At 44.9% G+C, this 14,870-nt stretch overlaps 1 protein-coding gene across 1 annotated transcript; it reads left to right on the top strand.

Annotated features, from left to right (window-relative positions):
- Nucleotides 1-1,700: 1,700 nt before the first annotated feature.
- On the top strand, nt 1,701-14,451 carry GINS4 (GINS complex subunit 4). The gene is made up of 8 exons (XM_082715262.1): nt 1,701-1,893; nt 2,726-2,839; nt 6,938-7,024; nt 7,803-7,916; nt 10,676-10,773; nt 10,941-11,029; nt 13,125-13,215; nt 13,305-14,451. Exons 2-8 carry the CDS (start codon nt 2,744-2,746, stop codon nt 13,399-13,401), a joined length of 672 nt encoding a protein of 223 aa, XP_082571388.1. The 5' UTR covers nt 1,701-1,893; nt 2,726-2,743; the 3' UTR covers nt 13,402-14,451.
- The last annotated feature ends 419 nt before the right edge of the window (nt 14,452-14,870 follow it).

Raw genomic sequence — 14,870 nt, 5'->3', positions numbered from 1 at the left:
CTGGGTGGATCAGATGGTTGCGTCTGCCTTCAGCTCAGGTCATGATCCTGGGCCTGGGATCAAGTCCCACATTGGGCTCCTTACTCATTGAAAAGCCTGCTTCTCCCTCTGCCTCTCTTTCTCTCTCTGTCTCTCATGAATAAATAAGATCTTTAAAGAAAAAGAAAATACAGGATCTGGGTGGTTTCAATAGGAAGCTAGTACTTGCCAACCGCATTCCTTAGTCTTTAAGCTGGTCTCATGACTAGGGCTGGCTGGCCATCCCCATCTTGTTACTAATTATACGTGGAGATCAGCGAGATGTCAATATTGACACAAGCTCAGGAGTTCATGAACAAAGGATTCTACAGAAAAACAAGTGAAAGGGAGGAGGAGGCTTCAAGAATTAGGAAAAATCTATTTTGTTTGATATCAAGCCTTGGTGAAGCATTAGTGAGTCCATCTTTACAGTTCTATAACGGTTTCAGAAGGTCTTCTCAGAGGCAAGGCTATAGACACAGCCTCCCTCGATCATCATCCCTCCCAACATCATATTGCAAGAAGAGTACATGGGGCGAGATCTGCAGGAGAGCAGCTGTCTTTGGAAAACACAGTCTGCCACAACGGAAAAACCACAGGATTACCAAACCACTGAAACACAGAGTTGAAACGGCCCTGGAAAAGGCCATCCATTTGTCCCTAACAAAAGTCATTCTGTGAGACGAGCTCAAACGTATTTGTCCCATCCTTTTGGAATCCCTCTTCAATGTCCCCCCAGCTTCCATAGCCCTTTGTAAATATGCCCACTCTGCCACTCAGGATGTTCTATTTTCAAAACATGATTGTAATCAGGCAGGTACTATCAACCTGTCAATGAGCCAACCTTCTTTTTCAAATCAATCAGTGTAGCACAGGAAACATCACGAGGAAGAATCTTCGGACTGAGGCGGAGCCACAGGTGGTACTCGGCAGAGAAAACATGATCAATTCTGAGAAAAATGGACATCACAAAAAAGAAAATATATATAGATCTAAGTATATATGTCTGTTTCTGTCCTCCGTTAAAGGTAGATAAGGTGCAGTAAATGTCAAAATAATAGTGGAGCAGCTGGGATGGAAGCAGAGCCCAATGCGACAGTGTTCTCCAGCCTCAGCCGCATCAGAACCCCCGGGAGAGCCTGTCGAAACACCCCAGAGCTTCCGACTCCGCAGAGCTGGGTCGGGCCTGGGAATCTGCATTTCTCACGAGTTCCGGGGCGGCGCTGTTGCTTGTGGCCTGGCCCCATGCTTTAAGAACCACTAGTCTAAAGGTTTTCAGACCTGGTAGTGGCCACACTGCAGCCCCGGCAAGGACGAAGGGACCAGAAGAGCCACAAGAGCGGTGGGGGGCGAAGAGGACCCCGACAAGGAAGTGGCCTGATTTTACCAGAGCCCATTTCTCCCGTAGGACTCCTGCCGGCCCGGGCACTCTCCGGCAACTGCACCCGGGCCGGTCCCCACCCTCCACCCTCCACCCCAAAACTGACTCCGCCCGGCCGCGGCAGCCGCGGTGGCGATGCGCCCCCTCCCGATCGTCCAGGGTAGTGTCACCCGGGAACTCACACTCGGGCGGCGGGCCCAAGTGGGCGGGGCTAAGCTCCCTCCGTGAGGCTGCTGCGTGAACAGGCCGCAGAGCTCCGAGTCCCCGCCCCCGAGCCATGATTGGCCAATGCCTCCCGAGCGTGGTGACGTAAGTCCGGGGCGGAAAATTTGTAAGCGGAGCGCGGGAGTCCGGCGTCGGCTCGGTCCGGGAAAGGCCTTGAGAAGTTTGTGCGCTTCCAGGTGCTCCTTGGGAAGCCAAGGCTGCTTCCTCACGACTTTCCGGTCCTAGCCGCCTGTTACCTCGGAGCGCCTCTCTGCCTCCCTGGTGCCCAGGTGAGCGTCCGAGTGGGATCTGTGGGAGTGTGTGTGTGTCGGGGGAGGGGATTGCTGTGCTGGTGGCCCCCTGACCGGAGAGGAGCGGCCGGAGTGTGCTCAGTGTCCCCGACACTCCGAGGACATCCTCATCCCCACCACCCACCTCATTAGCATTTGGGGTCGCTGGTCTGATGGCGCTGGGCCTTGTGGCTCCGGTTGGTTAGGGTTTTTTGTTTTTTGTTTTCTTTTTTTCTTTCTTAATTTGACAGAAGGAGACAGCGAGAGTCGGAACACAAGCAGGAGTGGGAGAGGGGGACAGGCTTCCCACTGAGCAGGGAGCCCGATGTGGGGTTTGATCCCATGACCCTGAGACCATGACCTAAGCCAAAGGCAGACCCTTAACGACTGAGCCACCCAGGCGCCCCTCTGGCTGGTTAGTTCTTGCGACAAGTTTGAGTGCCAGCTGGGAGTTAGACACAGGTAGTTACGTCCCAGTGGGTACGCGGGCCCGGAACACAGCAGATGCCTGATTCCTGTTTGAACCCACGTGAACACAGCCCCTAAGAAGAGGGCTCTACCAGGAAGGCAAACAGTTGTTAGGTGGCGTGACAGATGCTCACTCCGAGGTGTATGGGAAACAGTTTTAAGGGGTGGCCCCTTTGAGAAACTGATACCTGACCTAAGGTTCGAAGGAAGAGGCAAAGAATTGAAAAGAATCAAAGCCTGTCACTTGCCTGGCGACTGGCCATCTGGTGAGCCTCTACAACACCAGGGGTAGATAAGCAGTTGCCTATTCTTGCAAATAAATGGAAACCACGCTGCAAGGTATTGATTCTTTTCTTTTCCTTAGATACCTGTTTCAGAGAAGATGACGGAGGAACTGGACCTCACAGGACAGGACTCTGATGCAGGTAGTGAAGAGGTGGTCCTGACCCCTGCAGAGCTCATTGAAAGGCTGGAGCAGGTAAGCATGAGTAATAGCGGTTATTTCCCAGAGTTATTGTGAGGATTAAAGGAAATAATATGCAAAGAATGCTTAACATACTGTTTGACCCATGATAAGCACTCCGTGTTAGCTGTGAGTAGTAATAATCTTTAAGTATTACTGCCCAAAATGAACCAAGTCTCTTTGACTCCAATATCTGCTCTTAAAGGACTACACCTGCTGCCTTACTCTTGCATTCTCTCTTGAACAGCCCCTTTCTGGAACGCTCTCGTGTTTGTTATTCTAGCATTCTTCACTCTGTCCTACCAAGCACGTCATCATGAGTGACAAAAGAAAGATGACTTCAAAATTATATATTATGTGATAATTCTTACTGTATGAGTAATTCTTCCTTTGTTTTTGTATCACAGACCTTTTTGAAAATCTGGTGCAAACTGGCCCTTTCTCCCAAAATAATATATGTATACACACATATCCAGAAATTTTGCATATAATTTCAAGAGATTCAGACACCCTAAAAATTGCCCATCTAGTTTAAGAGCCCTTGCTTTATTAGGAAAGGATTCATGAAACAAAAATCCAAAAGTGCAAAGCATAAAGAAAAAAATGGATACATTCAACTACATCAAAATTGAGAACTTATGTTTTTACAGCTTGATGCCAGTAAAAATGCATGCTACAAAACTGGGAGAAAATATTTGCAATATTAGTCCACACTATAAACACTTAACAAACTACCCGGTAGAAAAAAATGAAATCTTAGCAGGCATTTCCCAGAAATGGAAACCAGGATGGCCAGTAATCGCATGGACAAGATGCTCAATCTTTTTTGTAATCAGGAACATAAAAATTTAAATCCCGAGGAGTTACCACTTCATTGAATTGAATTGGCAGAAATGAAGAAGATGAGAGATATAAGGCAACATATTAATAAAGCAATATACAGGATTGTAGAGCCATTTACACACTTTTTTACAGTGGTGAATTGGTGCACTTTGCCAAGTAACTTGTCAAGTTGAAGACACGTATCTTGTGTCTCAATCTTCCTACTCCCAGGTACAGGTCCTAGAGGAAACTTGCAGGAGACATGTGCAAAACATTCCTAGTATTGCTTGCAGTGGTTAAAAAATGAAAGTAACCCAAATATCCATCAACAATAAAATGAATAAAAAGTACAATCTATATACACAATGGGGGGGGCAGCAATAAAATGAGTGAGCGAGAGCTCATGCAACATGGATGACTCTCAAAAGCGTTATATAAAACATTAAAAAATAAGTTTTTGAAGAAACCATTTATGCTAAGCTCAAACACTGGCAAAACCATTGTTCGAGGCAGAGCTCGTGGCAGACGCTGATACGCTGCATTGCGTCACAATGTTGACCATTTGCCCCCTGGGACAGGCAGCTCCCCCAGGCTGGTTGCCTCCCGTGGCTGTGAGGAGCTCCTTGGAAGGCAGCATGGGCTCAGCTTGGCAGCAGGTGAGCAGGAGTTCCATCTCGGGCCTGCAGCTCTGTTGCAATGCCCTGAGTGCTGCAAAGGAATTGGTCCACCACCCAGATGGCTGCTGGGGCCGGACACACTTGTAGGCCGCAGACCATGGCCTAAGGAGCCACTTGACAGAGCCACTAATAAACACAGCTCCAGGAGCAGATAGAGGATTTAATGCCTGTTAAATGATTTAAGGGGCACCTTGGTGGCTCAGTCATTAAGCATCTGACTTCAGCACAGGTCATGATCCCAGAGTCCTGGGATCGAGCCCCACGTCAGGCTCCCTGCTCCATGGGAAGTCTGCTTCTCCCTCTCCCACTTTCCCTGCTTGTGTTCCTCTTTCACTCTCTCTCTCTCTGTCAAATAATTAAATAAAATCTTTTTAAAAAATTATTTTAAAGTTATTACCTATAGTGCAAAGTTTCTCACTTTAATGATTATGCTCATTTGCCAAGTCTATATAACAAAGCATCACAGACTGGGTAGATTAAACAACAGACATGTATTTTCTCAGCCCTGGAGGCTGGAAGCCTGAAATCAAGGTGCTGGCACCACAGGTTTCTTCTGAGGCTTCTCTCCTGGGATTGTAGGTGGCCATTTTCACCTGGTCTTCCGTGTGCGTCTGTATTCAAATTTCTTCCTTTTAGAAGAAAACCGATCATTGAATTAGAGCCCACCTAATGACCTCATTTTAATTTAAGTACCTCTTTAAAGACCCTGTTTCCAAATGCAGGCACATGCCGAGGTGCTAGAAATTAGGACTTCAACATACAAATTGGGAGTGGAGAGGAAGCGTTTAGCCCATAACAATGAACAGACTGTCATTAAAAATTTTGATCAGGAATCAGACGTAGCTATTTCAAAATAGAACCTGATTATTTTTAAAAAGACCATGGATTTAAATGCAAGTTTCTCACTAAATATTTTGGAAACATTTTGTTTGAAAGTTTTATACTAGTATAAAGTTTTCCCAATGTTTTAAATATTTTTACCAAAATAATCTCATAATGTCAATAAGAAATCCCCCTCAAATCTACCCCATTTTGCCCCAGTGTATCCAACGAGTGCTGTCATTTTCTTTGAAATCACTGAGAATCATTATGTGGAGATACAAAAAAATGTAGTAAGACTATAGAAAATTAAATACTAAGGTCAAGCTAATGATTACCTTTGAAAAGGGAGGAAGACACCAGGACTTTTAAAATAATGATAAAGTTATGTGTACACTAGATGTTTATATCTCTATTCGTGTTATATGTAATAAACATTTCTGAACCTATTCAGTATTTAATAAAATCAGTTAAAAAGAAAAACTCTGCTTTCTAAGTCCTCGCTGACAGTTTGGTCTTTTCTCATTCGTAATTCTTGAAAATACAGACTTGCTTTCTAGTTAACTTTTACAGCACAATTACAGGAGCTTGAATCTATGGGGAAAAATTTATGATAGTAGCAGTACCTGCTATTTAATAATATGTCTTCGTGGTGATAATCGGAGACTCAGAGACTCAAGGACATTGAGAGGAATAAAGTGAGCCCAATTGGCATGTAATTCTGAGCTTTGCTTAAAACTAACTTTCCGGGACGCCTGGGTGGCTCAGTGGGTTAAGCCGCTGCCTTCGGCTCAGGTCATGATCTCAGGGTCCTGGGATCGAGTCCCGCATCGGGCTCTCTGCTCAGCAGGGAGCCTGCTTCCTCCTCTCTCTCTCTCTGCCTGCCTCTCTGACTACTTGTGATTTCTCTCTGTCAAATAAATAAATAAAATCTTTTAAAAAAAAAAAAAACTAACTTTCCTGTAATTGAAAGACAAAATTGTTTTCCTCAGTCACCTGTGGATATTTCAGTTCCCCAAGCCTTGGTAATCTCTGAAATGTACCAAATATCTGGGCCTGAGTCATAAATTAAGGATTGTGGTTCCAAAATTATTTAATAGTTGATCCTCTTATATTGTGATCCTTTATACACAGTGCTTTTATCTGAGGCAGTTAGTAAATAATCTGGGTTTTCTCATTAGTAAGATAAGGATAACTGTATCCATTCCTCTCAGGTTATTATAATAATGAATGAAAAAGTCTTTGTAAAGTGCTCTAAGCTTCCCAAATGAGATGTGTAGACTTGAGGGCACTTCATCTCCCAAATAGAAGAGTGCTTGCGCCCCCTGGTGGGAGACAGCGGGTGAAGTCGCAGGAACGTGCGGATGCTATTTGGTGAAAGGTACTGTTTGAACACCAGGTGGTGTTGCTCTCCCTAGTAGGCTGAACACCAGGTGGTGTTGCTCTCCCTAGTAGGCATCATACTGACTTTTTTTTTTTTTTTTCTTTAAATAAATGGTATTAGGGAACTGCAGAGGCAAACCGACAACATTTTTTACATGAACAGTGATTTTTTTACAATTTTGGTTAAATATAAGATTGTAAGCACAGCCTCCCCACTCAAAGAAATAGAGAAGCCATCATAAACATAGCTTGTTTTCAACGCATTTCCAGTATTTCCAACTCATAGGCAAATAGTTTTCTTTGCCGAAAATAGCTATGATTTTCACGGGGTATGTACGGACTCATAGGGTTATTTGCTCTATTGTGACTGATACTCATAGCTACATATTTGGTTGGGGGCATTGTTTTTTAGGCCTGGATGAATGAAAAGTTTGCCCCTGAGCTGCTGGAAAGCAAGTCTGAGATTGTAGAGTGTGTCATGGAGCAGCTAGATCACATGGTAAGAGTTGCTTATCTCGGGATTACAAAGGAAGAGAACTTTAACAGTGTTTTGTCAGCATAGTGAGAGATTGAAGTCTGATACCAAATCTGTTTTGTTTGGCCCAGCCTAGTGAGTTTTTTTTAATATTGAATTCATTACCTACCTGCATTTATAAACCATGAGCATGTCAGCTTCCCCTGAAAAGTCTAAAACCCTATCAATACTGGGTCTATGTTTCTATATGAGAACAGCTGACTGACCAGAGTGGAGTAAGGACCACTCTGTTCCCCACAGTCCTTACCTACCTACCTTTCTTAGATAGCTTGCCTGCCTGGTGCCCATAGACACTTGAGTTTGTGGCCCTTGGCTTAGATGGGCTGAGCCTAAGTCATTATTAGCCTTAGAGTAGCTTTACGACATTGGTATTTTGCAGTTTCTCAACTGGAGATTTAATACTCCCCTTAGACATGTCTTCTGTCTGCTGTATTATCTCCATTACAGTTGGGCCCTTCCCACTGACCATATTCGGATTCTATTCAGATCAACCATCTAAAAGTTTTCTAAAAGTAAATGAGTATTGTTTGAACTTTCTATAATGAGGCTGTAGTTATACATAATTTGTGTAAGAAAATGAGAACTCTTAGGAATTTTTTGGTTCTCCATTGACCTCAATGTAGGCTTTGAGTCCTCAGCATTGCCAGTGATGATAGTCCCTGTGGAATCGTACAGACTGAATGAAAAGGTCTTTCATCTGAATATCATGTTTTTTTATAGACTTCATTTTCTCTTTTAATAGGAAGAAAATCTCAGGAGAGCCAAGAAGGGGGATCTGAAGGTCAGCATTCATCGGATGGAGATGGAGAGGATCCGCTATGTCCTCAGCAGCTACTTGCGGTGCCGACTTATGAAGGTTTGATGTGGAGATACATGTAGTTAAATTTAGACAATGCAGTTTGTATCTTGGGGAGATGTTGGGCTGGGGCCTGGGAGAATCCAGGGCCTGAAGATGCCACGAAGCCCCAATATTAAGGTAGCTAAAGAATAAGGAGGGCAAGAGATTATTCTGAAGAGGCCTAGATAGGACATGTGTTGTACATCTCCAGGGACACATTTGTAGTCTGTCTGCTGAGTGAAAGGAGCCCCCTGGAATTACGGCACAGTGGTGCCGAAGAGTCATTTGCCTTGGTTGACTAGGGAATACTAACCAGAGGAAAATAGTTTCAGAAATTATTTTGCAGCCACCATATAGACAATGTCGAACTGACCATGATAACTTGACATTCAGCCATAATTCTGAGGCCATCTAACTTATGAAAATGAAATTGCAAAACATTCTTATTTTATATGATGTCTATTTTAAATGAGTATCTTCTCATTTGGTTCCACTTATTCCCTTAGTTATTACAAAATGAATGCATCCTCTCCTCGTGAAAGTGCTCTCAGCTAAACCATCTCCAACCATTTATTTCCATTTGCTGTCCTGGTTCGGACAGAGGTTCTAGTTTGTTGGTGTCCTTAAATCATACCACTTGCAACAGAGCACAATATTCCAGTTGTAGTTGGGCCGCTTTGGGGAAGAACAGGACAAGCACTTCCCTTATTCTAGATATTTAACTGGTAATAATGCCACCTAGCATCACATTAGCATATTACACAGACACGTCCCACTGTTCTTTCTGCACTTGCCATGAGCTCTAACGTCTTTGAAGTTTCTCAGTTACCACTTTCCCAGCTTGTCACTATCCTGTAATTGAAAGGTTTGATTTTTCAACCCTGAAGTGTGAGGCTTGATACTTACCCCTCTTAGGCTTCGCCTTATTACATAGGGCCACTTCCCTGTTCTCTGGACCTGATCTGGTCACTTAATATATTAGCTATCTCATAACATTTTATATCTTCACTTTATGTCGAGTCTGATAAGTATGTCATCAAAGGCTGTATCTGATTCGTTAGTAGGACTGGGCCAACCACAGAATATTCCACCAGAGACTTCCCTGCAAGTCAACATCTGTCTGTTAAACTGCTTCTGAGTCTGTACTGATCTATACTGTCACAGCCCTGGCTTTCCACTTTGCCGCCAAGGATGTCCTAACAGTGGTGTCTTATGTTTTGACAAAATGGAGATTTTTTAAAAATATGTCTCTCCAATGCAACATGGGGAGTTAAGGGGGTAGGAGAAGAATAAATGAAACAAGATGGGATTGGGAGGGAGACAAACCATAAGTGACTCTTAATTTCACAAAACAAACTGAGGGTTGCAGGGGGGAGGGGGGTTGGGAGAAGGGGTTGGCGTTAGGGACATTGGGGAGGGTATGTGCTATGGTGAGTGCTGTGAAGTGTGTAAACCCAGAGAGTCACAGACCTGTACCCCTGGGGAAAAAATATATGTTTATAAAAAATAAAAAATTTAAAATATATATATGTCTCTCCACTCCACCCTCAACTACCAGAAAACTCTTTTTTTCTCTTTCTCTCCTTAAGTTGGAAAAATCCTCTTTGTGTTAACCACTTTCTTTTCTTTGCAAACCATCTCTTAAATGATCTGTTCTCATATAATGCCACATACCACGGGGAAGGGCATTAACCTATATCTGAAGGTTCCCGCACCATCTTTGTATTTTTGAAAATTGGGACATTGGCCTGTCTCCAGCACTGCTCCACTCTTCTGAGCTCATTGATTCTGAGCTCGCAACACTGCCTGTGGGTAGCATGCTCAGTGATGGAGGGAAGGCAGCTTACACTGATCTAGCACGGGCCACCTTGTGCACCAGAACTCCGTACCAGTGTGCACTTGTCCTGGAATTGTAACTGAGCCAAGCCCAAAGACAGAAACTCCTTTAAGCAGAGAAGTGCTCCTTTGTCTTGGTGGGTCCTCCTTCCCTTTGTCATTTCCCTACTTGCATTTCTTTCTGCAGAGAACCCACAGCACTCACTGAGCGGGGGAGTAATCCCTATGCAGTTCCTGACCACTTATCTTTATATAGCTTTTAGCTTTTTTTTTTTTTTTTTCCCTGTTTTGTTTGTGTTTTTTCCTGGTAGTTCTTACCATTTTGTCCTAGCCTTCCCTTGCTGTGGACTTCATCGTTGCCGGTTATATTCTTATAATTAAGAGTCCCTGTTCTCAGGCACCTGGATGGCTCAGGCAGTTAAGTGTCTGCCTTCAACTCAGGTCATGATCCCAGGGTCCTGGGATTGAGCCCTACATCGGGCTCCCTGCTGTGCTGGGAGGAAGAGCTCTCTTTCTCTTTCAAATAAATAAATAAATATATTTTTTTTAAAAGTCCTCTTTGTCTCTGCTTGTATGTTCTATATGTGTCTTCCCAGCTTTTGTACACGCTTTATCTCATAGAACAACTTGTGCAGCTGCCTAGAAATGTCCAACGATATCCCCTTCTCTCCCTCATTAATATCATTTACTGTTGTACTTTCCTATTTTCTTTTATAAAAGCCTCTCATCCTTTTTAAGTGGTTTTCCTTTTTAGAGGCCTCACCTTTGCTCTGAATTCTTTGAAACCTGCCTTGAAATCTTGGAAGTTGAGAAATGTCTTGACTGTGAGAACTTGCCATTTTAAAGTCAATTCTAGTTTAACCTCATCCTATTTCAGAACATGAGTATATTTGACTCTGGAATCTGGACACATTTACTTAGTGCTTTTTGTTTATCCTCAGATAGAGAAGTTTTTCCCTCATATCCTTGAAAAGGAGAAAACATCCCACGAGGGGGAGCTGTCTAGCCTTTCTCCAGAGGAGCTGGTCTTTGCCAAACAGTGAGTAAGCAGGACGCATGGGGACTGCTTTCTTTCTGTGGCTCGTGAGCATGAGTTTTGACGGTTGTCCCCTGTGACGCTGATGGCTGGGCCACTGTTGTATGTCTGACAGCCTGGAGGCTCCTGGCAGGTGGATGGTCACAGCGGTTTGAATTCCTCTTTTTCAGGTACATGGCTAACACAGAGACCTACCTTAAGAATGTTGCCTTAAAGCATATGCCTCCTAACTTACAGACGGTGGACCTCCTGAGGTCAGGTGAGCAGAACACTCTCTTTTCAGGCACCTTTGAATAAGATCTTCATCTTTACTCTCAAGCCTGGAAAAATAAATACTTAGATAAGTAGAAAAGAGAAGAGAGGATGTCGTCTGGTTAAAAAATATCTGGTTAAAAAAAAAAATCATCAGGGTGCCTTGGTGGTTCAGTCATCAGGGTGTCTGGCTTCAGCTCAGGTCATGATCTCAGGGTCCTGGGATCAAGCCCCAAGTCCGGCTCTGCGCTCAATGGGGAGTCTGTTTGTCCCTCTTCAGCCCCCACTGCTCACACTCATGCACACTCTTTCTCTCTCCAATAAGTAAAATCTTTTTTTAAAAAAATCATTTAAAGCAGGTGTAAGAATAGCCTTTCAGCATTACTTTCGTGGTCTTTAGCTTACATTGAAATTGTTACGACTGCCATTAAAAATGCAGACTCATTCACATGTGCAGCCCTTCTTTATTTCAGCTGGGTATCTACTGGGCATCCACACTGGGCTAGGCCTTGAGCACTAAGGAGGCGAAAGTCTTTGTTCTCGAGGGGCTAGCACACTTTTCTTCACAGGTTCCTGCCCATGCTTGGTCAGATGCTGCCTTGATTCAAGGAATCCAAATCCAGTTCAAGGAAATGTCTCCAAATACATTTCCATCCTGAAGTACTGGGGTCAAGGCATCAACATAAGCATTTGTGGGCAAGGGGGACAAGTGCAGCCTACAGCACTGGGAGCAAACCCATCGCAAATCTGTGGAACTCGGAACTGGTCATTGTGGTGAATCTGCCTGAGGGAAACAAAAGGGCCAGTCCATGACCAGTTCCACCACTTTTTGTCTGCCTCTTGGAAGAAGAGGAAGGAAGCAGAACCACATCCCTAAGCATTGCCCAGTGCTGTCATACCTGCTTGACTAAAGCAGCCACAAGCGTGCATCTGAATTCCTGAAACTGAGTCTAACTGAATTCTACCTGATGCTGGCCGACACCTCCTAAAAAACATGTCACTTGTCCCAGATCCTCTCCAAGGACTAGAGCCAGGCTCCTGGAATTGGAAGCTTGTGGAAGGGATCATCCTGTCCCAGTGAAATCAGCCTTGCTTAGTTAACCCAGGTGCCCTGAGTCCCCGTCAGGCCTCTGGAGCATCGTAGGTCCCTGTGGGCAGAGTGGGGAAAGGCATGTTGAAATCTAAGCTGGGTTTCCTGGAATCAGTAGCTGCCCAGCCGGGTCAACTAGGTGCTCTATGGCAGGCCCCAAACCCTGAAGCAGCCCAAGGGACCCCCTTAGACCTTTGGAGCCAGTTATGTGGAACCCCCACCTGTGGATGAGGAAATCCAACGTGAATTTTTGTGCTGAGCTAGGATCTTAGAACAGAGTTTTCCAGTAAATTCTCAGAACCTGCAGTTGATGGGAGTCCTCTGGGTACGCAGGGAGCTCTAAGAAATGAAGAACTCTCGAGCAGCCCGGCCAAGGGCCCCTCCTTCCACGCAGTATTGGCTGGTGGTAGAAGAGGCAGCAGCCTCTCACCCTGAAGTCAACAAGTGAAGGACGGCTCATGGTGGAAACCTGTGTTCTGTCATCTGACACTCAGGACTATCCCCATGTGACCCTATCTTTCTAATGCTCTCCTACTGCTGCTATATATGAAAGCTATTTCCTGACTAGATTTGTACACCTTTGTCCTCCCAACACGTGTGCATATCTCTGCCTTGGCCCTTGCCGTTAGCGCCCAGGTTCACTCTCCCTCACTGAGTCTGCGGTGACGTCTTCCTCCCCACGTCCCTGAGCGACTGAGCCACCGGTGTGAGGCGTGATGAGAAGCTGCCAGTAGCCCTCTTCAGAGTGACCACATGTCACGCCTGCTTGTATCTTCCGCAATGTGCACATTTCACATACTCGGCATCTGTTGAATGAGTCATTGCTATGCGAGACCCTGGATGGGAAGTGTACTTTTCTGTAAGGAACCAGAGCTGCCCTCAAGCCACCCTCCCCCCAAAATGCTATCACATCAGGGGTCCCTTAGGGCTTGGTACAGTGAATCCTAGCCACTTTCCCAGATTGGTCTTGCTGGCAGAGTGTTTTCTGACTGCATTATCATTTCTCTGACAGTTCCCAAACCAGATCTAGATTCATACGTGTTTCTGAGAGTGAAAGAACGGCAGGAAAACATCCTGGTAGAACCAGAAACCGATGAGCAAAGGTGAGCAGCATGTGACCTTGAAGGTAGGAAATCTGCCTCCCCTGGGCGCACCAGCTCGGCTCTGCATGCGTTGTTTCCTCCTTTTTCAGGGACTACGTGATTGACTTGGAGGAAGGCTCCCAGCACTTGATCCGCTATAAAACCATTGCGCCCCTGGTTGCTTCTGGAGCAGTTCAGCTGATATAAAATCGAAAGCAAACACAGAATAATGACAGCATGGAACCCTAAAGGAAATGTGTAAGATCTCTTCACTGCTTTGTGCCTAAGGACTGCAGACTTTCCTGGCAGTACTGCAGGTCTTTGGGCACTGAGAAGGCTCTCAGGCAGGATTCCTAACTTGCCACACGTCCTCACTGCCTGCCATCCCAGCCACAGTCAGCAGATGGAGCCACCGCTCTGTTGGTTCCGCGTGCTGGCCGAGTCCTCCGAGATGCTCACTTTGTGGGCCTTTTTCTTTTGTGGTATTTGTTGAGCTAAAGAAAGTGAGACAACCGCAGTTTAAAAAAGCATCGCTGCCTATGATTAGGAGACAGTAGTTAGCCCTGATCTGAGAGAGACCGGATAGTTCTTTCACATCCCCGATAAGAAGAAGATAAATGCCACAGAAAAACCGAAGATGAAGTATCTTCTGGATTATCTCACTGGATTGTGTGAACTAACCTTCTGGAACCTCTAATATCAGACTTAAGACCGATGTCTGCCCTGGAGAATCATAACTAAACCAAGAAACCATTTCTGAGTTTCAGTTTTGTGCCAGAAGGGCCCTCTGGCCAGTTCTCGGTTGGCAGCCCAATGAAGTATGTGCTCCCCACTGCTAACCTGCAGCCTTCCTGAATCTCGGGCAGCTTTGCCAAGCCAACCTCCAGGCCATCTGGCCACTCTTGGCCGGGGATCTGCTAACAGCAACATTAACTGTCCTATCTTGTGACCTCAGTAACAGCGTTTCTGTTTTTAGCTCTACTTTCTGAAGGGAAGTGGATGAAATTAACATGAGCAGAGAGCATCATGGTGATATCTGAAGGAAGGATGTAGAGACCGTGAATGAATCGTCTTTCCCTGAAACATGATAAAAAGGAACCTGCATTCCAGTCTTTTGCTGATGAGAAGGCAGCAGATTTTCATTTATATAATATTGGCTGTTAGAGAAATCAATGTAATATGGCTATCATTTCCAAGAAAAATCACTAAGAAAAAGCAAGGAGGGTTTATTTGTTAATAAAAGCATTTTATATTTCAGGCAGTGCTTTATCTTTTCCATGGTGTTTTTACCTTCTTCAGCTTTTTATAAAACAAATGAGCATGTAGGGTGTCAGGCACAGTTCAAGGCACTGAAGCTCCAACCCAGAATAAGACAGAGAATTGAAACAGGACAACTCACTACAGAGTAGAGTTGGGGGGTTGACAGGTTCTTACCTAAGAGTGAATCTTACTAAATTGTGCCAAGATCTGAATACCAGGGAGCCAGACACACAGATCAAAAGGAAGATCATTTCAGACAGAGAAGATGGCTTATACAAAGTCCCTGAAGCAGAAACGAGCTCTGTCTGCAAGTCATTAAACACAGTGGGCGAAATGGAAAGTGGTCCCCAGTAAGGCCTGAGAGGCAGTCTGGACCCAGATCACATAGGGCTTTGTTAGCAAGGATCCCATTTGGT

The sequence above is a fragment of the Mustela nivalis genome (assembly GCF_964662115.1).
Source record: "Mustela nivalis genome assembly, chromosome: 20".
NCBI classification, from domain to species: domain Eukaryota; kingdom Metazoa; phylum Chordata; class Mammalia; order Carnivora; family Mustelidae; genus Mustela; species Mustela nivalis.
The sequence above is the reverse complement of the archived record's forward strand: the minus strand, read 5'-3'. Positions and strand labels throughout refer to the sequence as shown.